The sequence below is a fragment of the Lolium rigidum genome, chromosome 5 (genome assembly GCF_022539505.1).
Source record: "Lolium rigidum isolate FL_2022 chromosome 5, APGP_CSIRO_Lrig_0.1, whole genome shotgun sequence".
NCBI classification, from domain to species: domain Eukaryota; kingdom Viridiplantae; phylum Streptophyta; class Magnoliopsida; order Poales; family Poaceae; genus Lolium; species Lolium rigidum.
In genome coordinates this window covers 218,971,885-218,997,748 of record NC_061512.1, presented here as the reverse complement: position 1 = coordinate 218,997,748, position 25,864 = coordinate 218,971,885, and the positions used below count along the sequence as shown (strand labels likewise).

General features: G+C 45.0%; 1 protein-coding gene across 1 annotated transcript in view; it reads right to left on the bottom strand.

Moving 5' to 3' along the window:
- Nucleotides 1-7,539: 7,539 nt before the first annotated feature.
- Nucleotides 7,540-25,864, bottom strand: part of LOC124657099 (serine carboxypeptidase 1-like) — a 35,927-nt gene continuing 17,602 nt past the window's right edge. The window contains 8 exon segments of the mRNA XM_047195711.1: nt 7,540-7,680; nt 7,766-7,871; nt 7,993-8,079; nt 8,190-8,296; nt 8,408-8,668; nt 8,766-9,040; nt 9,159-9,266; nt 9,400-9,781. Of these exon segments, the coding sequence (XP_047051667.1) occupies nt 7,540-7,680; nt 7,766-7,871; nt 7,993-8,079; nt 8,190-8,296; nt 8,408-8,668; nt 8,766-9,040; nt 9,159-9,266; nt 9,400-9,781 (1,467 nt within the window).

Here is a 25,864-nt window from a genome sequence, read left to right as displayed (position 1 = left end):
TTAAAGATTTAAGATCGTAGTAATTTGAGGAAAATCGATAACTTCCTAAATTAACATAACAAATCCCACAAATCTCTCTGGTTGACTCTCCATATATGTGCAGCCAGGTTCTACTATTAAGAAAAAAATGCTTCCTAAATCTAAGGAATCGTTAGGGTTATGCATTAGGAATCTCAATTAATTGTTTCTCTTTTGTATGGATTTTTTTTCATGCATGTCGTGTGGAAGCTGACCAGTAGACAGGGTAATTGAAAAAAAAGCCAAGCTACAACCTTATATTCTAAAACAAATGCTAAAAATCTATAGGCATTATAAAAAGGAACGGAGGGAGTATGACTTATGCATAATTACTTCCTATAATTTTGCTTGCCTCATGCATAATATACTAATAGTGCTCACACCTTGTCCTAATTAGTTTGGACTTCCATGGATTTTCATCTCATACATATGTTTTAACCAAGTATCACAAAGGGTTACCTCCTTGTCTCCTGTACAAAGGTCCTAGGAGATAAATCTTATTTGATTTCTCAATTTTGATGAATCTCAACTTTTTGGACATCCATACTGGGAAAATAAGGACAACAGATATTTTGACTTTTGCCCAGCTGAAACTTCTACCATGTGAACATGGCTTTAGTTGGCGCCCAATGTTCCTCTCTAACAATATGCATACTCCGATCTTTGCAACTCATGGTAAATCTCCCTTAATTACTTCAAACAAGATGAGCATGCATAGTATTTCACATGATATTCAATAAAGGCATATTGATGGTGTTCCCCATGACAAAGATGGTTATCACACAACAAGCAACTTAATAAGAAATAAAAATGCATAGAGCATAATATTTACCGCAATATTTTTTAGACTACTTTCCCATGAGCTATAATTACACAAAAACAGGTGATTATTTTTGAAAGTTTAAAGGTAACACACAAGCAATTTACTTTGGAGTGGCGGTGAAATACCACATATAGGTAGATATGGTGGACACAATTGGCAACTTTGGTTTTTGGTGGTTGGATGCACGAGTAGAGCTCATATTCAAGCACAAGTGAAAGCTAGCAAAAAATTGGGAGCGACCAACTAAGAGAGCAATAATAGTCATAATCATGCATAGCGACAAAACTTTATCAATCAAAGCATAAAGTGATATTACAAGTCAAAAACTAAATGATCATAGAGGCTTTAGTTGACTGGTTATAGTCATAACATGGTGTAAGCGTGCGCCAAGTCAACCCAATAAAGCATCAAAGGAGAATACCATAATATTATGCTTTTATGATGGAAACAACACATGATTTTTTAAATGACACATTATGCACTCTCACCCATTTAAAACAAGTCATGATACAACAATAAATACTAAGCATATGACAAGAATAACATCCAACATGACATGCCAAAGTCTATGCCACAGTCTAGACAAGCTTCCTTTTGCATCACTATAGTCATGATATATTTTACTCGTATCCAACACCAATCAATTTATTTGAAATAACTATCAGAGATGAAATATAATATGGATCAGAGAGCTAATCATACATAAATAAAGAATACTAACATGCTCTGAACATAATTCAAGTGAAAAAACAAGAGTTAAAAGTAGTACCAGAAAACTAGAACACTCGCTGAACAATAACAGCGAAAACTAGAGCTTTCTATGCAATTAAAAAGGAGCGGGTCTGTCTCCAAAACAAATGTGCCGGGATCGAACATATGCTACAACAAACAAAACAAAACTAAAAACAAAAATAAAGACGCTTCAAGAACAACGCATAGCTTATGAAGCAATAAAAATATAGCGTATAGAGAGATGACATGTTGCTTTGTTGATGAAGAGGTGATGCCTTGGGCATCCCCAAGCTTTGACGCTTGTACCTCTTGAATATGTCTTTGGGGTGCAGGGGAATCCCCAAGCTTGATCTTTTGTTCATTCTCCATCTCATCACATCAGTCTTCTCTCCCTACACTTAAAAACTTCCTTCATAAAAAAATTTCTCACAATTCTTCATTAGCAGCATTAGTACAATCAAAATAAACAAATCCACTTGTGTTCATTACTAATATATATAAAAAAACTATTAAACCATAAGCTACTTTAGCAACCTTTCAAATAGTTCTCAGATCAAAATAACTCAAAAAGAAAGAGATTTAAGAGGCAAATGCAAATAGTGCAGAAATCTGTTAAAACAAAACAGCACGTAAAGATCGAAATTTCCGAAAATGCTCTATTCCTTATCTCGAAAAGTGGTCCACTAACAAAAGTTAGATAATAACCTGGTACATATGCATAAACAATGACAGCTCAAAATTCCACTCAGGATATTTATAAGAATTTTTATGGTAACAATACATAATATGTTTCTCGACAACAACTTCTCCAAACATTACTTTCTTCCTATTGGAGGCTATTCTTGGCAAAAACATGAAATAAAAATGATAAGAAGAGGTCATTACAGTATTAATAACTTCCAAAACTCAACAAAAATAAAAATTACAGGAAAATAAACATGGGTTGTCTCCCATAAGCGCTTTTCTTTAAAGCCTTTCAGCTAGGCGCAGTAAAAATGCGAGCATCGAGTATTATAAAGTGAAGAAACATTAAGATCAATGCAAGAAATATTTTCAACAAGGATTTGTATTGTATCAATATGAGTTTTAGAAGACCCTTTCCCTGCACTTTTGGGTTCACTACTTTCATCAAATGGATTTTCGTGAACAATCCAATCAAAATTATTTTTCCAAGCTTCATGCATTGCTACTAATTTATAAAGTATTGGTATATTACCGTCTTCACTATTTTTAGTTTGTTCAACTGTACCAATGATATCTACACATAAGCCTAGCTTATCAAACCGATCAAAAACTTTCCTAGCTTCTATAACCACATCTTCAAATTCTCGGAGCAAAGTTTCTAAGATAAAATCTTTCTTTTCATCATCTTCATTTTCATGGAGTTAAGAAATATTAGCTGCATAAATGGATTAAGGCTAACAAATCTAACCGCCAACAATTGAACTAAACAAGCTGCAAAGTAGTTTCATAATCAGGAGCTAGTTCTACCAGGGATTTATCCTCAATATCTTTATGCTTACTAACATGATTGAAGAATTTTTCAATATTATCTTTCCCAATTATAGAACCACTACCTACATATAGGTCCTTCAGATCGTACTTAAACATAATGAACTAGAAACAAAATAACAACTATATAGAAATTAATTTTTTGTGTTTTTGATATAAAGATAACTATGAAAGTAGTTTTTTGTGTTTTTGATAAATAAAGCAAACAAAAAAATTAAACTAAGAAAACTATAACAAAGTAAAGAGATTGGAGATGAGAGACTCCCTTGCAGTAAATCCGCTTTTCTCCCGGTAACGACGCCGTAAAACAAACTTGATGGCGTGTACTCTGCGTATGAGGACACGCTGTTGGAGAACCCCAAGAGGACGGTATGATGAGCACAACAACAAGTTTTTCCTCAGTAAGAAACCTAGGTTTAATCGACCATTAGGAGAAATGCGTGACTTCTGAAGGTGTTGATGGCTGACTAGTGGCAGGGCACACTACCAAGCACAAGCAACAACGCGGAACATGCACACAACACAACCAAAGTACTTTGCCCCAACTTACAAGTGAGGTTGTCAATCTCACCGGTTTACCGAACACAAAGGATTAGACGTATCGAATGGAAGGAGATGTTTGCGTAAAGTAAACAGTAACATGATTGTAGTTGAATTTATCAAGTAAAGGAAATAGGACCAGGGTCCACAGCTCACTAGAGGTGTCTCTCCATAAAGAAATAGCATGTTGGGTGAACAAATTGCAGCTCGCAATTGACAAAATATCGGCCATACATGACAAGATGATTACTATGAGATTTGGTATTGGGAATTACAACATAATACATAGACCGTAATCCAATTATGCGTCTATGACTAATAATCCTTTAGGTTATCATCCGAACCCTTTCGCATTAAGTTGCATGCAAGAGACTATCGCATTAAGCAATGTGTGTAAAGTAAATAATAGAATTACCCTTGGATAAAACATTGTTGTTTTCTTCCTATTAGCAACAACACATCTACAACCTTAGAAGTTATAAAGTCACTCTCCGAGGAAACTAGATGCATGAATCTACTATCGAGCATAAATACCTCCTCTTGGATTCACAAGTGTCCACTTGACCAGAGTTTCTACCAGCAACTGAGAGCATGCAAGATCACAAATAACATATGACATGAATATATAATCAATCTTAACATAGTATTCAACATTCGTCGGATCCTAGCAAACCAAACATATGGGATTGCATAAATATGATCTTGATCATGTAGGGAAGCTCACAAGATCGATACATGAAGCACAAGGTGGAGAAGACAACCATCGAGCTACTGCTATGGATCCATAGTTTAGGAATGAACTACTCACGCATCACTTCGGAGGCGAGCATGGCGATGTAGATGCCACCGGCGATGATTTCCCCCTCCGGCAGGGCGTCAGGAAGAGCTCGTAACCCCCGAGATGGGTTCGGCTATGGCGGCCGCGACGAAACTTTTCATGGATGGAGGCTCAGGTATCCAGGGTTTTCCCTGGTGGGCCCAGACTTACCCTAGGCGTGGGCCAGGTCTAGGCCGCGCCTAGGGGTGGTTTGGCCGAATTGCTGCGCCTCTTCGTCCCGCTCCGTACGTAGTCTTCGTATTGGTAAAATATTAACTTCGGCTTTTATTTCGTCCAATTCCAAAAATATTTTCTGTACAATTTTTATGAAATACAAAAACAACAGAAAAGAGGGAACTGGTACTGTGGTATCTTGTTAATAGGTTAGTGCCGGAAATCATATACAAGTGCAACGAAGTGTAATCAAAACATATATGAATTGATGTAAAACATACATGTAGCATAAACAATTATAGATACGTTTGAGACGTATCATACACCATCAACTTATCGCAGTCGATTGGTTTTAACTTTCTTCCTGCTCTAAAAGGAGGAGGCAGTAGCGGCAGGGTTGCTTAGAAATATCAGGAACATTCTGAGCAAATAGCAAAGCAGTTTTAGTGCATGACCTTTCTTGTAAAAATAATATGAACGATCTTGTTTTATTTTTGTTTCTCTATAACCAATATATCTCTTTTTTCCTTGCAAAAAAAATATATTTGCTTGTTATGTTGAAAATCATATGTTTACGAGGAACTGCATAAGACTCTTAATAAAACTAGCACAGGGGCCCTCGCAAATGCCAGGGCATCATCTTTGGTATTTTAAAATTGTTTAGCATTTACGTCTTTGGTTCGTGAAAAGTACACGATCTTTATCGTATGCATATATTCCTTAATAATTAACTTTGAAAATTTTGTACATGAGTTCATTTCCAAGAAATAAAAATTAATTATTATGAAACAATTTTTATGGCAAGTATTTAATATTTTGCCATAAAGGATAATCTATATATATTTTGTGAGATGACTGGAAATATTTTCCTAGTGTATATTGATAGGGCAATGAATATATAAAATGTAAATCTTCTTGTAAAAGGAACAAAAAAAGTTGGTGTTGCTATAGTATATAGAAATGTTTGAATCGCTTAATCGCTTCTTCGAGATTTTTTTTAATTGCTGACTCGCTGACGTTTATTCATTTACAACGTTGCAATAATATATAGAAATGTGTTGCTAATATATTATTCACATCATCACGAGACATTACTTTGTGGCATGTAGACTTAAATCCGCAAATTTCATGGGTCCATCCAGCTAGAGTCGTTCAATCTGGGCCGTCCTAAAAACATGAATATGAGCTAAACTAAAATTGCGGGAATTCACTTGTTCGTATGTACCATTTTCCTTCTATTTTTTTTCCTTTCCAAGGTCATCTTGGGAGATGAAATATTCTTTAGTGGGAGGCCACGCTCCTGTCAACAGCGAGGCGCCTGGAGTGATTTCGTCAATCTCAAGAGCCGCCGGATTAATTCTTCGAAGCTGTCTCTTGAAGGTGCTCGTAGGGTAAAGTGTGTATGCATTCATAGACGTAAGTGTGTGCGCATATATGTGAGCATCTTTGATTGTACTGTGTTTCAAAAAAAAAGTTTTATTTGTTTGAAACTTGTTGGGATTGGTTAGCTAGATTACATACATGTTATGTATTTTTTTGGATGCAAGCAACCAGGTGCACGGACCCTACTTTTAAAAGAAAACATAATGAGATTGGCTACAACACTCGTTGGTCTTTTTCTATACAACACGTAAATGGATATTTGACACGGGCTATCATATCTTGTATGTTCATAAAATATACGGTGGTTCAGTTACGTAATTTTTCTAAATCTTGACAATTCGAATTACCCTAATAGCTAAATAATTCTAATGACGTGGATTATCGTGGTGGCTCTTTGAGACATCAATATATTTCTTATATAATACAATATATAATAGATAATAGATAGATAAACTGTACAACCTAGTGATTTGTTGACCACTCACATCACCTAGGTAAAATAATACTAGCTAATAATATTTTGTAATCTACAACTCCCGTACACATATACTGGATATATAAAAATAGTTAGATTTGGTATAATTCAATATTATTATTTTTTAAAACACATAATAGGAGTTCAATCCAAGGAAGAAATCAAAATCGCATTGCTCAAAATACGAAGTGGCTTCCATGATTATATATTTTCTAAGTTTCTTTTTGTTTTCGGACTTTTTTTCATGTGTCCACGGCGCGGAGCTAATCCCATACAGGGAAAAGTTTGTCCACCGCATGGAGATCCCAATTTTAATTAGGGAAGAGTGTTGGAGTTGTGTACGTTACCTTCTAAGAGCAGTTATGATAATTTGGATTCAGAACGTGTTATGTCTTTTTGATTGAACTCGTTGGATGTGCATGTACGTAATTCTTTGGATGACTAACGTGGCAGATTTGGTATGTCCAAAACATGTTGAGTTTATGCGTGTTACGTAAAACTTTAAATCCTAGCCGTAAAATTTAGATCGAACACTTAATATAATTTAGATGATGTGGATTAATCTCGTGGCTCTATTAAACACCCGCATTTTGCTTTTAATAGATAATAATAGATAGATATAAAAGCTTTACTGCAACCAATAAATACTAGGATTAAACCATACTAGAATTTTTTGTTTTAATTTAATACTATGTAATAAGAGGGTTGTGTGTGTATGTATTGATTCAGTGGACAGGGTTGTATTCCCCCTTTAGAAAAAAGGGGCATAAAACCACGCTAAACTCTACAGGTCCAAGTGGATACAAGACAGTAATTAAGGAAAAAAAACATTCAAAAGGAAAACATTCAACAGCTGACTGCGACTCCTTTTCACGTGTTGTTTGAACCCATTTTCATTTATAAAAGCATATCATATAAAAATAAAAATAAAAATATTTGGAGACTATGAAAACACCTATCTAGATCCTGGAATTGAAAGAGACATTGAGAGGGATGAAGAATTCTAATTCTTGCTATTTGCTATCGATCTAATTATATCGAGTCTGACTCTTAGTGATCATTTCCCTAAGGTGGTGCCACCCCATTCAGGAAAGAGCTCAACACTATCAAGGCTCTCTCAGGCTGGAAGGATGGAACCATATGGCCAGCTCCGCGCACAGTAAGAAATGTGAATCCACCGGCGTACTCCTGAACATATCCTCCCACCTGCAAGTGAAACGGTGACGCCATCAGCTAGTTGTGAAGAATCATGTAAGTAGCTGAATATTCTAATTCTAGAACTTGGACTTACCTCCTCCTTTGCTGTCCATGGGCGCCATGGAGTCATGACAGGGAGGGCAAGGTCTAGGACAGTGTGTTTTGTCGCCGGAAGCGGGCACACGGAATCGAAATCGCCACTACAAAAATATCGGTAAGTTAAATTTTTTTTTTTGCGAAAAGGTAAGTTAATTTGTTACCAAAGTCTGCAATACTTCTAAAGTGCTTTTTTCTTGAGAATATTCAGTCAAGGTTTTGTACCTGAATATCCAAACGGGAAGCTTGCTCTCGATTAAAAACTTGATGGTTGGGAGCATGGACATCGGGGCATCTTTCCAGTTCAAGTTCCTGCGAAGTGACAAGATGTTTGTACATGCGCGCGCGTTAAAGACAAGACGAATTGGTAACTAACTACTGATATACATATGCGTCAAAATTATTTCTTTCATGGATCTTACGAGCAGCCTTGCCACTTTGTCTGTCTAGCGTGGAAAGCGTTCTGCACTGCCGGATCATTGAGGTAGGCGTTGGTAGGAAACTCACTGCATGGATCATACCCAGGAAGCTGCAATTAGAAGATAAACAATGAGGTTAGCATAACGTCGAGTAATTTCCCTAGAAAAGAATTGTCTTTTGTTCAGAAAGAAAACCAAACAGGAGTTGCTAGCGGTCTTACATTGGCACTTGGGTAATACTTTCCACTAGGCCCTTCAAGGCAAACCGGAGCGTATATGTTGTAGGCATCGATGTCGCCTTCATGGAACACATCCAATGCACCGTTGCATGCCGCCTCTAAAGAGGGTGTCTCCACCGCGCTGTCGAAGTTGCAGTGCTTGGTGACGTTACTGTAGACCTCGTCGGACATCACACCATGGGTCCAGAAGAAGTCTACTCTGCCCTTAATATTTATGTTGTCGTCAAGATACGGATTTCCAACCTTCATCAAGCCAAAAGACTCATTATTATATTATTATCGCTGTTTTTGTCAACCATATTTTCTGTCACTACAATAACATGTAAATTTGACTACGTACCAGGACGCCCTTGAGATTGACGATGGTTCTGTTGTTGTAGGTGTTGTGGAGCAGGATGGTGGCGGCGAGCTCTGGCACGTAGTGGCCGGCGAAGCTCTCCCCGGAGATGTAGAATGCGCGGTCCTTGTATTCGGGGAACCTCTCCAGCCAATTCAACAGAAAAATATACGCATCGTCAGCCGTTCTCTGGTCTCCGCTGAGCTCGTAGTCGGAGGACGTGTTGGAGTAGGAGTACCCAACACCGGCGGGCGACTCCAGGAAGAGGACGTTAGCCACTGCCATAAGTTTTCACAAGCAAGCTATATATGAGAGTTTAGTCTTATAACCAGCTGTGATCAATCTAACATGGTAAAGATGGAGGAATAATTAGCGGGTAGAGAAGCGATAGGTTACCGGTGTTCCATGCGTTCAGGTTCTTGGTGAGCGTTTTGTTGTCCTGTGATACGCGGAACGGGCCGAGTTCTTGCATTGCTCCGTAGCCGAGTGAGGAGCATCCTGGACCTGTGGATTTACATACACATCTCGAGCGTGATCAATTAAGAAGTACTCCGTAGATATATGCAAGTATCAATACAGTTAATCCTGCAGACAAGAAATGTTCGACTGTGAGTTAATCCTGCAGTTAAAATCAAACCTCCGTTGAGCCACAGGACGAGGGGCTTTTCGGCAGCACCGGAAGGTGCTTCGACGAAGTAGTAGAAGAGCGCGCGGCCGTTCTTCTGGTCGACGGTCACGTAGCCGCCGTACTGGTCGAAGTCGACGCCCTGCGGCTGGCCCGGCAACGCCCGGATCTTGTCGGCCGCCTTGTGCGAGACTGCAGAGCTATTCTTTGCAGCCAGGCTGTTGGTGACCCTGTCACCTATGTTACGCGCTTTGAAAGTGCCGGAACTGATCTCGCCCTTCTTCCTGGACGAGATGAAGGCCCTCAGCGCATCCTCCTTCTGGGATGCATCGGCGTGGAGCTGCAGTGCAGCCAGGCAAAAGAGAAGCAGGGAGAAGAACGAAATGTTCTTCATCTTTTATGAGGTGATGGTGATTGTCGATCTATGAGATGAGAGATATCGATGGCATGCAGCCACCGAGGGGTTTATATAGGCTCGGGAGGAAAGGAATAGAACGGACGAACCCTGACTAGATGGGAAATCGGTGAGATTATTTGGTGTTGTTACAAGGTTGTTAGCTAATACAGAATGCCAACAGTCTTGTTACATCTGTTATAGCAAGTTGATCCGTACGTGAGCTGTATAGATTGGGAGTAACAAGACTTATCTTTCTACACAACTGTGCGCGCGCTTGTATGTGGACGTTCTCGTTTTCGCTAAAATCTTGCGAAGATTACCATTTCTTTCCACCGGTGTTATGCTTCGCGAGAGAATACGGTCAAGATTAAAGATTTGTTGAACTGACAGCTAGGGGATTATATGCGAGTACAAAATGGAAGTCTAGTTGAGGTCAGACCTCAGACTTATGTAGTGATGTTCTTTTTGTTCATTGATAATTGGGCAAGACTAGCGAGTGCGCAGTTAACCCACCCGGGTTCAAATCCCACTAGTAGAAAACCTCTCATCCATCTAAGCCTTTCGTACCGGTTCCCTTACGAACCGGTACGAAAGGCGTTATTAATACCGGTTCCAGGGGTGGGACATTTATACCGGTTCGTTATGGATCTTTAATACCGGTTCGTAACACGAACCGGTATTAAAGGGTTTCTGCTCAGTTTCTGTGCGGTGGTGGGGCCATAGGCTGCACCTTTAGTACCGGTTCGTTTAAGGAACCGGTACTAAAGGGTCCATGCCCTATATCAGCGCGCGGCAGCGCCCGAGCTCCCTGCATATCTCATTTCCTTCTCATCTCTCACATTTCCAAAAATTTTGCACCTCTCACACTCCAATAATTTTCATTTTTCTCCACCATTTTAACAAGATTAACGACATACATCTATCCAGGGTTAGCAATATCATCCTTCCTTCCGGCGTTTCTAATTTAGCTCAGTTCTTTGGTAGTTTTAACTCGTACTATTTTTGTAGTGCAAGCAAGGTGTTCGATGAAATGCCTAAGTTAGTGATTTTATTTTTTTATATGCAATTTGAGCTGAAATTATGGTATGTTTTGTAGGTTTTAATTAGTATCATCCCCGTACTTACCGCTGTCGATCGCCAGCTTCGTCCCCTAGCCGGCACGGTACCACCTCGGTGAGCCCCTCTTCTTTTTAATAAAAAACAATTATTTTTATGTGATGAACTTGAATATTAATTAAGTTGGTCACTCATATATCCATGATGTTGTGTATTTAATGATTTTTGATATACATATAAAATGCAGATGAGTCGACAATGGATGTACGGTGACCGGTGCCATCCCGAGTTCATTAATGGCATGCATTATTTTCTCAACGTGGCTGAGGCAAACAGGCGGTCGAATGGTTTCATGTATTGTCCATGTAGTTCCTGTAAGAATATGAAGGATTACTCTACCTCGAAGACCCTTCACGTCCACCTGCCGGAGAACGGTTTCATGCCCAGCTATAATTGTTGGACCAAGCACGGAGAAAAAGGGGTTATATTGGAAGACAACGAAGAAGAAGAGGATAGTGACAACTATCCCTTATTCACTGAAGACGGTGGTAGTAGAATGGGGGAAGACGAAGCTGAAGAAGAGCACATTTTCGATGAGCCGATTTTTGATGACCCGGATGACGATTTGGGTCGGGCCATTCTTGATGCGAAGATGAACTGCGGAAATGAAAAGGAGAGGTTGAAGTTGGAGAAAATGTTAGAGGATCACAACAAACTGTTGTACCCAAATTGCGAAAATGGTCGAAAAAGTTGGGTACCACGCTGGAATTGCTGCGATGGAAGGCGAGAGAATGGTACTTCCGACAAGGGATTTGAAAAGTTGCTGAAAATAATAAAGAAGATGCTTCCAGTGGGAGAACGTGTTGCCCTCTAGCACGTACGAAGCAAAGAAGGTTGTCTGCCCTCTAGGATTAGAGGTGCGGAAGATACATGCATGCATCAATGACCGCATCCTCTACCGCGGGGAGTACGAGAATTTGAATGCATGCCCGGTATGTAGTGCATTGAGGTATAAGATCGTGCGAGATGACCTCGGCGATGTTGAGGGCGAGTACACCCCCGAGAAGAGGGTTCCTCGCGAAGGTGATGTGGTATGCTCCTATAATACCACGGCTGAAACGTTTGTTCCGGAACAAAGAGCATGCCAAGTTGTTGCGATGGCACAAAGAGGACCGTAAGAAAGATGTGATGCTGAGACACCCCGCCGACGGGTCGCAAGTGGAAAAAATCGACAGAGAGTTCAAGTCATTTTCAGATGACGCAAGGAACTTAAGATTTGGTCTAAGTACGGATGGCTTTAATCCTTTCGGGAGCAGAGCTCCAGCCATAGCACTCCGGCCGTTGACTCTATGTATCTATAACCTTCCTCCTTGGTTGTGCATGAAGCGGAAGTTCATTATGATGCCGGTGCTCATCCAGTGGCCCGAAGCAACCCGGCAACGACATTGATGTGTACCCGAGGCCATTGGTTGAAGAACTTTTAGAGTTGTGGCGTGACGAAGGTGTACCGTGTGGGATGACCACGAACAAAAGGAATTTAACCTACGAGCGTTGTTATTTGTAACCATCAATGATTGGCCTGCTCTTGGTAACATTTCAGTGGCAGTCAAACAAGGGATACAATGCATGCACACACCGTTTAGGTGAGACTGATAGTAATTATTTGGGAAACAAGAATGTGTACCTGGGGCATCGTCGATTTCTTCCAAAACAACATCACGTAAGAAAGAGAGGAAAGCATTTCGGAGGTGAGGCAGATAACCGAACGAAGCCTACCCGCCCCACTCGGGGAAGTTATATATGATATGGTCAAGGATTTAAAAGTGATCTTTGGAAAGGGTCCCAGCGGACAATCTGTTCCGCATGATGTTGACTGGACACGTACCCATGTGGAAGAAGAAGTCGATATTTTGGGAGCTACCCTACTGGAAATTCTTAGAGGTTCACTCTGCAATCGACGTGATGCACGTGACGAAAAATCTTTGCGTGAACCTGCTGTTATCACCAGATTTTAGCCAAATCAGGAGAAGGGCCGTAAGTAAAGATGGGCTTAAAGGTTACACGCGTGGAGCATCTTTGAAGCGGCCTTGCGCGAAGAGTTTGGGCTAGATTGCCCGTGTATCTGTAATATAGTAGATCGCATCTTAGTTTGGAATTAACAGATAGAGTTTTAGCCCGTGCACGGTTAGGTGCACGCCTCAATTAGAAAGTCCCCTGGACTATAAATATGTATCTAGGGTTTATGGAATAAACAACAACCAACGTTCAACACAAACAAATCTCGGCGCATTGCCAACTCCTTCGTCTCGAGGGTTTCTCCGGTAAGCACCATGCTGCCTAGATCGCATCTTGCGATCTAGGCAGCACTAAGCCTGCCCACGTTGTTCATGCGTTGCTCGTCGTCGAAGCCTTTTGATGGCGAGCAACGTAGTTATCTTAGATGTGTTAGGGTTAGCATTGTTCTTCGTATCATATGCTGTCGTAGTGCGACCCTTATGCATCTAGCCGCCCTTACACCTATCTCGGGTGTAGGGGCGGCACCCCGCTTGATCATAGTTTAGTAGATCTGATCCGTTACGGTTGCTCCTTGTTCCGCAAGGATTAGTTTAATATCCGCATTAGTTAGGCCCTACAAAGGGTTGGAGGATCCAGCGGCGTGTAGGGTGAAGTTTGCTAGCCCTAGAAAGGATGTTCCGGGGATCAACCTCGTGTTGGTTTTTAGGCCCTGTCTAGGATCGGCTTACGGTCACCGTGCGCGAGCGCGAGGCCCAATCGTGAGTAGGATGATCCGATTATGCGGTGAAAACCCTAAATCGTCGTAGATCTCATTAGCTTTATCTTGATCAAGCAGGACCACCATATATTCGGACACCTTGTACGAATCATGGGTGGATCGGCTCTTTGAGCCGATTCACGGAGATAACCTGAGAGCCGATCGAGGCTCGTATTTAATGTTTACGTGTATGCCATGCGAGAAACTAAGCGAGGCATCATCCAACACCTTCCCGACTGGGTATAGGTCGGGTGGCACGCCCTTGCGATAGCATCGGACGTGTGACCGGGAGGCTTTGCGGGCCGTCGCTCGAGGGCCCGGGGCCAGCCGCAGCCCTAGTTGTTCCCGGCTCTCTCGTGTTGCCCGTTGCTGCCCGCCGATGGGTTTCGACGTCAACACATTCTGGCACGCCCGGTGGGACATCTTCTGCAACATCCACGTCAAAACCGACATCCGAGATGGCAGAGGAACAGATCAGATGCGAGGATCTCCCTGCGGAGCACGAGAAGAAATACGGTGAGCTGAAGGCCATCTTTGAAGCCAAACTCATCGGCTCCTTTGAGAAGACCCGTTCGCACGGTATCAAGCTCAATGGAAACACACGTCCATTGCCTGGCGTCGACATGGTGGATCTCAGCCACTCCACATGCGAGCCAGAGTTCTCCTTTGGTGTCAACATGGCAGGGCTTGCAAGCCGCCATGGCAAAGATGAAGCAGAAAGCAGCCACTCCCGTGGCAAGGATAAAGAGGAGGCCGATCCACGTGACCGGCCCCAAGATGATGACAGACGGTACCTGACAGAGGAGGAAGTGAAAAGCGTGCGGTATCAACGTCCACTCTCCGTGCATCTCCTCAACAAATATGAGCAACAGTACGACCGACGTCGGCGCTACGACGTAGATGGTGAGAGATATCGTCGGTCTGATGCAGAGGACAGAAGGTATCGTCGGCATGACGGAGTCAACGACGGGTACAATCGTCACGCTAGAGGGAGGTCAAGGGAGCAAGACGACATGGATAGACATTGGGACTGTCCTTTCTTCAAACATTGCTGGGACTCAGGGATGAGCCGATTGCCAACAATCGAGAACTGCCCAGAATGCAGACAGCAAAGGAGGAGGACAAATGAAGTTTCAGTGTTCGAGCGTCTAGGGCCTCTCCCACCTCAGAATAAACGAGCTGAGTCATCTCAAGAAGAAGACTTCGAGGAGTCCGATGGAGAAGAAGATAGGTATCACCGACCAAGGTGGTGCCCTGATGGACTCAGCCATTCTCAGAAGCGTAGAGTGCAGCGGCTACGAAACCTGGAGGAAGCCGAGGCACAGTACCTGTACACGTTGAGGAAGGCACGGCCCGATCTGGCCGTGAAAATGCAGCAAACATTGGAGACAAAGGCGCGCCCTACCAAGAAAGTGTGGCGCCCTAAACAGACGAAAGCCGATGCAGAGGCATCGGCTGATACAAACATGGTGTCCATAATCCGGACAGAGTAGCAATGTCCAAGACAATGGACGTACGTGGCGAGGCCGATCCCTGCGATCGGCCCCAAAAAATGGAAAATAAAGATCTTATCTCAAGCATGTCACGTCGCTACAGCGGAAATCCGAGAAGTTGCAAACCATCTTCAAGCATTGCAATGGAAAAGGAGGCCGATTCTAGCAATCGGCCAAAAAATTATCCTCGACATACGTTTTGCCTGTGTTCAGCATTGATCCAACAGAGGATGCCTGAAGAGCCGACACCGTCAATTACTTGACAGAATCGGCTCGGGGGGCACTTAGAGGGACAAGACACGAGGATACGAAGTTTGAAGCAATTCAAGATATATTCTCTGATGAAGTATGGGGCCCGTTATATGAGTAAATCGGCCGTGAAAAATTTAAAATTTTTAAACACAGCCGATGCGCAGACATCGACTTAAGGATAAAAAGCCGATGCATGGTCATCGACTCAAGAGGCTCAGCAGTTCCAGCAGAAGCGTCAGTTTTGGTGACCAGAATTGCCGTTTTCTCATTGAAGACGCTAATGTTTGTCCGCAATATCAGCTGGAACAAGTCTGAGGGATCACAACCCTGACCAACAACAAGAGCAGCATGGACGTGTAGATCAGGTTAAGGGTGAGCCCACGAAGGGAGCATATCTCTTCTAGGACTATGAGAATAGCCGATGACGAAGCAATCGGCTGTGGCGTTTCTGCCTGGGGGCTTGGCCAAGGTGGCGACTTGATAGCTGTCACTTTCAGAGGTTGTTACGTCCAAAGTGTTGGAGGGCATCAGAAATTCAAAACATCCTCACCGGAAGTTGCATCAGCCTGCCAAAGATGATGAGCCGATCTGATCAGCAAGGCGCAAGAATTGAACTGAAGAAGCTCGGGGGGCAGCTCACCCTGAAGGTTCTCTGCTCTTGGGGGCCGATTCTGTTGGGATCGGCTGGCCCTGCTCTACAAGTTGGAAACCAAGGATGGCTGAGTTGGTCGGCTCACTGCTGTCCTCACTCTGACTGAGGCTCGGGGGGCAGTTTGCCCTGAAGGGTCCTTTACTATAAGGAGCCGATCTTGCTGAAATCGGTTGTTGCTGCATCTCAATTTGATTTTGAGAAATGGTTGCTGTAAGAAAACAGAGCAGGATTATAAACATCACTGCAGACTGTCACAAGGGAATTTGTGGGCAAGTGATGCCTGTTCTGCAGAAGTGGCAGCTTCGACGCTTGAATTGATCCGGCAACAGTCCTAGGGCTCTCCTGAAGGCAAAGAGGATCTGGAAGAGAATGATGCGGCAGAAGAATGTCTGAAATTTAACATTAATGAGGAGGCTGGACATTATTTCAGGAGTTTTGCCGCTAAGTTTAACATGCCATTCGGTTGGATCTGCATTTACAAGATCTAGGGCTTGCACGATTTTGGCTTGGCCCTGTTTGACCGGGAGTTTGGGGGTCCGGATGGATCTATCTCGAAATTTATCGTGAGAGACCGATGCGTTGCCATCGGCTCATTGAACATCGATTAAGCTAACAATCGGCAAAGCCAGGATGAGGAGAAATCGGCTAAATTAGCATACAAGGAATCGGCAAGATCAAATTAAGGGAAATTCTTCATTGATAGCCAGATTTCTTACACAAAGAGCCAAAATTGCTCTCAAAAGGGGTTGCTAGGGGATACATTGCCCCATCTACTACTACTGATCCTATTCTAGGGATCCTATCTACGGGCCATTGCTGCCCTTGTCGTCGCCGTCATCGCCGCTGTCGGCGCTGCTCCCTGCCGGCTCGTCGTCGCTGCTCCAGCGGCCGCCGGCAGGGCCTTCGTTGTCCTCATCCTCCTCGTCAGCGTCGTCGTCGCTGTCGAAGTCGCTGAGGTTCCCCGGCCAGGGGCAAAAGCGCTTGGCCGGGGGCTCGTCGGAGGAGCTGTCCTCCTCCTCTTCCTCCTCCTCCTCGGAGGAGGAGGTGAAGTCTGCCCAGGAGAAGCGATCGTCATCGCTCTCCTCCTCCGATTCCCCGTCAGCGAGGAAGCGGAGGTCACTCTCCCCATCAGTTAAGGATTTGTCATCCTCGGACCAGATGGAGGAGTCGTGGTCTTCTTTGTCCCACGCCGTTGGGGCAAGGATGTCATACGCCGCTCGCGTACCCCACTCGGGTGTCGACTCTCGGATGGGAGAGGACACGTAGGAGAGACCCGATGAAGAGGAGGGGGAAGAAGAAGAAGAAGACATGGTGGCAGAGGAGGGCTTTTTGGAGTGCTAATGCGAAGGGGGTGAAGAGGAGAACTGTTCGATGCGGTTAAATAAAAGGAGATGGAGTAAAGATTTAATACTCGAACAGTTTCCGAGGAGGTGGTGCCAAAACTGTCAAATCGTGCGAGAGAAGTTGAGGAAGCAAGTCATCATGATGAAAGACTCTGCGACGGTTCCGCTTCCGCCACGACATGACCCTTCGAAGAAAAAACAGAGTGGTTTTGAAATTATCATTACCAAAACCAGGGGGGCATGTGTTATCACCAGATTTTGGCCAAATCAGGAGAAGGGCCGTAAGTAAAGATGGGCTTAAAGGTTACACGCGTGGAGCATCTTTGAAGCAGCCTTGCGCGAAGAGTTTGGGCTAGATTGCCCGTGTATCTGTAATATAGTAGATCGCATCTTAGTTTGGAATTAACAGATAGAGTTTAGCCCGTGCACGGTTAGGTGCACGCCTCAATTAGAAAGTCCCCTGGACTATAAATATGTATCTAGGGTTTATGGAATAAACAACAACCAACGTTCAACACAAACAAATCTCGGCGCATCGCCAACTCCTTCGTCTCGAGGGTTTCTCCGGTAAGCACCATGCTGCCTAGATCGCATCTTGCGATCTAGGCAGCACAAGCCTGCCCACGTTGTTCATGCGTTGCTCGTGTTGAAGCCTTTTTGATGGCGAGCAACGTAGCTATCTTAGATGTGTTAGGGTTAGCATTGTTCTTCGTATCATATGCTGTCGTAGTGCGACCCTTATGCATCTAGCCGCCCTTACACCTATCTCGGTGTAGGGGCGGCACCCCGCTTGATCATAGTTTAGTAGATCTGATCCGTTACGGTTGCTCCTTGTTCTGCAAGGATTAGTTTAATATCCGCATTAGTTAGGCCCTACAAAGGGTTGGAGGATCCAGCGGCGTGTAGGGTGAAGTTTGCTAGCCCTAGAAAGGATGTTCCGGGGATCAACCTCGTGTTGGTTTTTAGGCCCTGTCTAGGATCGGCTTACGGTCACCGTGCGCGAGCGCGAGGCCCAATTATGCGGTGAAAACCCTAAATCATCGTAGATCTCATTAGCTTTATCTTGATCAAGCAGGACCACCATATATTCGGACACCTTGTACGAATCATGGTTGGATCGGCTCTTTGAGCCGATTCACAGGATAACCTGAGAGCCGATCGAGGCTCGTATTTAATGTTTACGTGTATGCCATGCAGGGAAACTAAGCGAGGCATCATCCAACACCTTCCTGACCAGGTATAGGTCAGGTGGCACGCCCTTGCGATAGCATCGGACGTGTGACCAGGAGGCTTTGCGGGCCGTCGCTCTGAGGGACTGGGGCCAGCCGCAGCCCTAGTTGTTCCCGGCTCTACTTTGTTGCCCGTTGCTGCCCGCCAGTGGGTTTCTGACGTCAACACCTGCTAAACTTCTTGGGCGTGTATGGGAAGACAAAAGATACACCGGATGCACGGCAGGACCAGCAAAGTATCCACGAAAGAAACAACCTGAATCCAGAGAAGTATCAAGGTCCTGCCGGCCTACGCTCTTACCAAAGAGGAGAAGGAGATCTTTTTTGAAGTCCCGAGTAGCATCAAGGTCCCGTCCGGCTTCTCGTCGAATATAAAGGGAATAATAAACATGTCGGAGAAAAAGTTTCAAAACCTAAAGTCTCATGACTCGCCACGTGATTATGACACAATTACTTCCGGTTGCATTGAGGGGCTTCGCCGGAAAATGTTCGAGTACCCATTGTGAAGCTATGTGCGTTCCTCAATGCAATTTCTCGGAAGGTGATCAATCCACTTACTCTACAAAATTTACGAAGGATGTGGTCCAATGTCTAGTCAGCTTCGAGTTGGTGTTCCCACCATCCTTCTTCAATATTATGACACATCTCCTAGTTCACCTGGTCAAAGAGATTGGCGTTCTCGGTCCTGTATTTCTACACAACATGTTCCCCTTTGAGAGATTAATGGGAGTCTTAAAGAAGTACGTTCATAACCGTGCTAGGCCAGAAGGAAGCATCTCCAAGGGCTATGGAACAGAGGAGGCCATTGAGTTTTGTGTTGACTTTATTCCTGACCTTAAGCCGATCGGTGTTCCTGAATCGCGCTATGAGGGGAGACTGCGTGGAAAAGGCACGCTAGGAAAGAAATCATCAACGTGTATGGACGGACATTCTTTCACTCAAGCACACTACACAGTTCTACATAATTCCATCTTGGTGGCTCCGTACAAAGAGGAACACAAGGATATCTTACGCTCTAAATACCGGAGCAACGTGAAGATTGGATTGATGGAGAACACATGAAGACTTTCGGCGGTTGGTTGCAAACACGTCTCATGAATGTCACCGATGACGAGCAGCTTGTACTTGTTGGCCAAGCAACCATCTTCTACTATATCGACTTTTCAAGGGTACGAGATTAATGGGAACACATTTTACACTTTCGCCCAAGACAAAAAGAGCACCAACCAAAACAGTGGTGTCCGCTTTGATGTAGAAGATGGCAATGGGAACAAGGTCACATATTATGGGTACATAGAGGAGATATGGGAACTTGACTATGGACCTAATTTCAAGGTCCCTTTGTTCCGGTGCAAATGGTTCAACCTGAAAGACGGGGTACAGGTAGACCCGCAGATACGGAATGACTACGGTGGATTTCAAGAATCTAGGGTACGACACCGAACCATTCGTCCTAGCCGGTGAAGTGGCTCAGGTTTTTTATGTGAAGGATATGTCTAGCAAACCGAAAAAAGAAAAGAAAGGCAAGAGGACACATCATACGATGAGCCAAAGCGGCACATAGTTCTTTCAGGAAAAAGAAACATCGTGGGAGTAGAGGACAAGACAGACATGTCAGAATATTATAATAAGTTTGACGATATTCCACCCTTCAAGGTAAAAATTGACCCAAGCATCATCTTAAACAATGAAGATTGTCCATGGTTGCGTCGCAGTAAGAAGAAAGGGAAACAGACGAAGAAAACTCAGAAGACTAGCTAGCTACATATAGGGATCATAACTTGTGTATCTCAATATGGAAATCACTTTTTTGTAATGATGTTACTGTATGTAAGATATTAACAATGGAGATGGTTGGCTTGTTTTACTAGTTAAGTAGCTTTCACGGGCTTGCAGGAAATTTTTCTGAGGCGGAACTTCCGAATATGCCATATATAGGGCATGTGCACCAAGGGCATATTCGAGAAGTTCCGCCACGAGAGATTTCCCAACCCTTTCCCCAACATTGTTTGAGAAGATGGAGTCTTTCACGGGCTTGCAGGGAAATTTTTCCGAGGCGGAACTTCCGAAGATGCCATAGGGCGTGTGCACCAAGGGCATCTTCGACAAGTTCCGCCACGGGAGATTTCCCAACCCTTTCGTCCATCCATGGTGATGAAACTCTCCATCCATGCTGGCTTGTTGAGCTGCTTGCCATGGCGTATCGATGCTCCTTTTATAGGCACGGCGCCGCTTCTACATTGTCTTCTTCCTCCGACAGGGCGTCGTGCGCTACATGCTTTATCTCATCGAGCAGGGCGTCCTTATCCTGCCGACGGCTTTAGTACCGGTTGCACCCACCAGCCGGTACTAAATGTTACCCACGCGTCCTTATCCCACCGACAGTTTTGTTACATGACAGAAAAACCACCTTTAGTACCGGTTGCACCCACCAGCCGGTACTAAATGTTACCCACGCGTCCTTATCCCACCGACAGTTTTGTTACATGACAGAAAAACCACCTTTAGTACCGGTTGCACCCACCAGCCGGTACTAAATGTTACCCACGCGTCCTTATCCCACCGACAGTTTTGTTACATGACAGAAAACCCACCTTTAGTACCGGTTGCACCCACTACAGCCCGACTTGGGAAAGCTTCTTCATCAATCGGCGTGAGAGGGCGCTTGCCAGGCACGAGGAGGGCGGCCCGCCTCCTTCGAACTTCAACGCGGCCGGCCGTCGGCTGTGGTGGCGCGGCCGGACTCTCCAGGGCGTCATGGCCTACCGTGGCCCCCGCCTGCGCTACCCTCAGTCCCAGCCCACGCGTGCTCTCCCGCCGAGGTTCGACTACCGCGACCCCGATGCCAGCGACGATGATGACGGCGACTACGACGACTACGAGTGGCGAGTACTATAGGGCTAGGCACGAGTATGACCGAATGACTCCAACGGTCAAATCTGGCCATGTATCTTAATTTTCAGTTGAGCTATGTAATTTTAATTCGAGTTCAATCGTAATAAAATTTTATTCCCGCCCTTTCTTTCTCGCCTTTTTTCTCCCACGCGCGGCGTCGTGGCGGGAAAGTTTCCCGCGTGACGTCGTACGTGGCGGGAAAGTTTCCCGCGCGGACGGCGTCGTGGCGGGAGTAAAGAAAAGAAATAGAAAATATATAGAAAATAAATAGAAAAAGAATTAGAAAAGATATAGAAAAGAAATAGAAAAGAAATATAAAAAGGATATAGAAAAGAAATAGAAAAGAAAACAAACGGAAATAGAAAAAGAAATAGAAAACAAATAGAAAATAAAAAAGAAACAAAAAAGAAACAGAAAAGAAAAGAAAAAGAAACAGAAAAGAAAAAGAAACAGAAAAGAAAGAACAAACAGAAAAGAAAAAAGAAATAGAAAAGAAACAGCAAAAGAAAAGAAAACAGTAAAAGAAAAAAGAAAACAAAAAAAAACCCTTTTGTACCGGTTGGTACCACCAACCGGTACCAAAGGTCTTTCGTACCGGTTGGTGGTACCAACCGGTACCAAAGGGGTTCCCCTCTGTTTCACTTAGCCAGAATTCCCCAAATCGCACGCATTTCTTCAGACGCATACGCGCGCGTCGTCCGTCGCCGTCGCGCACCACGCTGTCGCCGCCGTCCGTCGTGACCGCCAAGCCGCACCACGCCGTCGCCGCGTCCCCTGCACTCCGTTACCATCACCGGCCGCTCCTCCTCCGCCGGCAACCAGAGAGGTACGTCTCCCGCCTCCTTCGACATCGCCTCCCTTGTCCCCTCCTCCGGCAGCGCCTCCCGCCGCAGCGGCTGCCGCCGCCTCGCCTCCCTGGGCTTCAACCGCCGCCTACGCCACGCAGCAACGGAGGACGCGCGCGTCTGCGGGTAGTGGCGCGTGCCGGCGCCCTCTCAACCGCGGCCGCCCACCACGTATTCGACGAAATGCGGCCGTGGTGGAGGACCGCTGCGGCACCACCAAGGGGGTCGGCTCCGGCGAGGAGCAAGTAGCGGACGGCCTCCCAGCCAGCGAGGTAGGGGAAGAAGCAGGTGAGGAAGGCGACGAGGCCGTCGAGGGAGCGCCGCGCAATATCCCGCAGCTCGGCTTCGTTGACGACCCCTGCGGCCAGCACCTCATCCCTGCCAACGGGCCGAGTTACGCCGGTGAGGTGCGTGTTGGCGATGATGTTGGAACGGGCGTCCAGCAGGCCAAGGCAGATCCCTTCGCCGAGGAAGCGCTCTAGAATCATGACGCCGCAGCCGCACTTCTCGGTGAGCCGTGAGAGGGCGTCCTCGTAGTGTTGCTGGATCTTCTCGAGGGCGTCATGTGGTGCCCGCTGCGGCACCACCAAGGTTGATGCTGCTGCGTGCCGGGGAGTCGTCGTGGCGATGTTGAGTTTTTCATCGCCGGCGACCCGCACGTCTTGAACCGCTGGATGTTGTGTTATTGTCGCCGGCTGTTCTATTGCTCGATTGAAAAAACCAAATAGTGCATCGATCGGTTCACGGGATTCAGCGAAAAATAGTGAAATAATCCATCAATGTGTTGAAGATCGAACGGGAGCATGCTACCGCATGCCAATTGATGCATATATATTGATTATTTTCAGCATGTATGCATCGTTCATGGTCAATTTCCTTGTCCTTCCGCGTGAATGCATGCCCATTGATGACTTTTTCCCGCGGGTGAAACCATGATTTCAACAATCTTCTCGATCGACAAAACTTCGTAGTCTTTTGCCCAATTGCTCGTTGATGGAGAGCAAAGTGCTAATAATGTGTTGTAGTATCAAGAGAAGAGACACAAAGAAGTAACTAAATCCATCAACCTTTTGTGCTCGAAAAAATAGAAACGAATCCATTGAGAGAAGAGCGAGAGGAGGAGGGGGAACACCGTGTCCGTGGCCGTGGCGGTCCGTTAGGGTTTTTTTGCTTTCTTCATTTCAATTGTTATCCATCTAGCAATCTGTTATATGATCATGACATGATGAATGAAATACAATTGCTTTCTTAATTTTGTAGTGACATTGAGGTATGGAGGACGGCACCTTCGTCCGAGATGAGGAGGGGGAAGAAGCGGTGCAGAAATTGATCTATGAGAGTGCCCGTGGTCCGGAACCCGACGATGGAGATGACAACGAGTTCCAAGACTTTCCGAATGATTTCGGCGAGGGACTTGAGTCTGAACAAGTTAGAAAAGACAACGAAGTGTCCATCACAAACTCCGGCGAGGTGTATATCTATGTATCAATTAGTCTATGTTCATCCCTAGATGCATTCATTTATTTGTATTGCACTTATTAACGAATAATTTTTTTCTTTTAGCCTTCTGGATCATCGAGCAAGTCTGTTAGAAGAAAACGAGGCCCGACGCGGGTGCTAAAGTGCGAGGGCAGGTTGTTCTTTATGATAAATGGCAGGTATACTGCTGAAACCCATTCTCTTCGCTCTGTTCTGCAGATTCAGTATCTAAGCCTGAAGTGGTTACTCGTGTACCGGTAGAGCACCACCGGTCGGACCGGTCACTACTTAGGTGGTTGTGCTTCACCAGTGGCACAGGTAGACTCTTGCTGGTTTAACGCGTAAACCATGTCAAACTAAGACCGATCAATATCCGAACGGAACGGATTCGAACTTCTCCTAGAAAAGTTTCCGGTGCTAAATTCTAGCCCTCACGGCATTCAAGGCTAATGGTGAACCAGAGCATCCCAAAGAGTTTTGCCGCAAATTTACAAGTCAAGCCGGAGTTCTTGTTAGGGATCATGTACCGATCAGCATTCAAGAGTGGCATAAGCCGAAGACGCGGAGAGTGGTGCTAGTTATGTCAACGAGACGATGAAAACATTTCTTTGGGACACGCTACTGACAAAGTTCAGCCTACCGGAAGACATGACGGAAGGCCAGAAGAAAAAAGTCAAGGAATGGACATTGAAGAAGATGGCCATACAATTCCAGACCTGGAAGAAAAATCTATGGGACAAATATAAGAATGAAGATCCAATATTCGATGATAATCTAGTGAAGATAAAAGCTCACTGGCCCGCATTTAAGGAGTATAAGCAATTGTCTACTTTTCTGTCCCGATCGAAGAAAAATACCGAAAATGCTTCAAAGAAGAAACTTCCGCATCATTTGGGGTCAGGTGGCTACAAGAGTGCCATTCCGAAGTGGACAACGTTTGAGAATAAACTGATGAATGATGGAATCACTCCACAGACATGGGACTGGCCCGAACGGTCCAAGTTCTGGTTGTTCGCTCATGGGGCAGGGTTGGACCCAAAGACAGGGCTGATCGTTGCGAAGGGAAAATGGAAGGAAAAAATTGAGTCAATTGTACCGAAGCTTGTAGATGCAATTAATAAGGTCAGAAAGGGAGAGTACATTCCCGATCGAGAGAATGACGAGCTGACACTCACTCTGGGGAACCCTGAACACGTTGGACGGGTACGAGCTCGCCCAGAGTCTCACCATGAAGGAAGCGTGGCCGGACAGCGCCGACACTTATAGAAGCCGTTCGCGAAAGAAGAAGAAGGACGCCGACATTGTAACGAAATTGTTAACTAGGGTGGAGGCTCTTGAGAGAAATCGAGGGCACCCGATCGGCCCGCTGTTTCTACAGGATCCACATGGCGATGCTGCCCCATCTCAGCGAAGAAGCTAGGTGTCGGTTCCTCGCATCTTGACGGGTGTGGAGGAAGCTACCCCGTGGATTATGTCACGGAGAAGACAGATTGCGAGCTACATATGTTATTCAGGACCGCGTCCGTTAAGGTGGCGGTCGGCTATGTGTACCCAAGTGAAGATGGAGCAATGCACCATCATATGCCCATTCCACCTGGCTCGTGTTCGTGTCGGGGTGGATGAAGTGGTTTCGGGTTTTGAAACGGTGGAGCTTGATATTCCTAGAGGTGAAGATGAGAGGACACCGGCCGATGTCAAGCACGGTTTCGCCCTATGGCCGAAGAAGTACGTCGTCCTTTTGCAAAGGCCACCGACTCCTACACATGAGCAAGCAAATGCCATCGACTCCTCCCGGTGGCAGTCCTGGTGAGCAGCCAAGTCCACACCTACCCGAGAGGGACCCCGCGCGTGAGTCCACCATCTCGAGATCCTCCGCGTAAGACGGCGTCCGTTAAGCGGAACGGTACGCCGCCTAGGAAGAAAGCTAGAAAGGAGAAACAACCGCCGCCTACCGAGAAGTTACCTTGGGAAAAAACTCCGGAGGGAAAACGCGGAGGCCGTTCGGGCCGAGGTGAAGAAATTTTTTTGCACCGAAAGTGCCGGAGATACCTTTCGAGAAGACA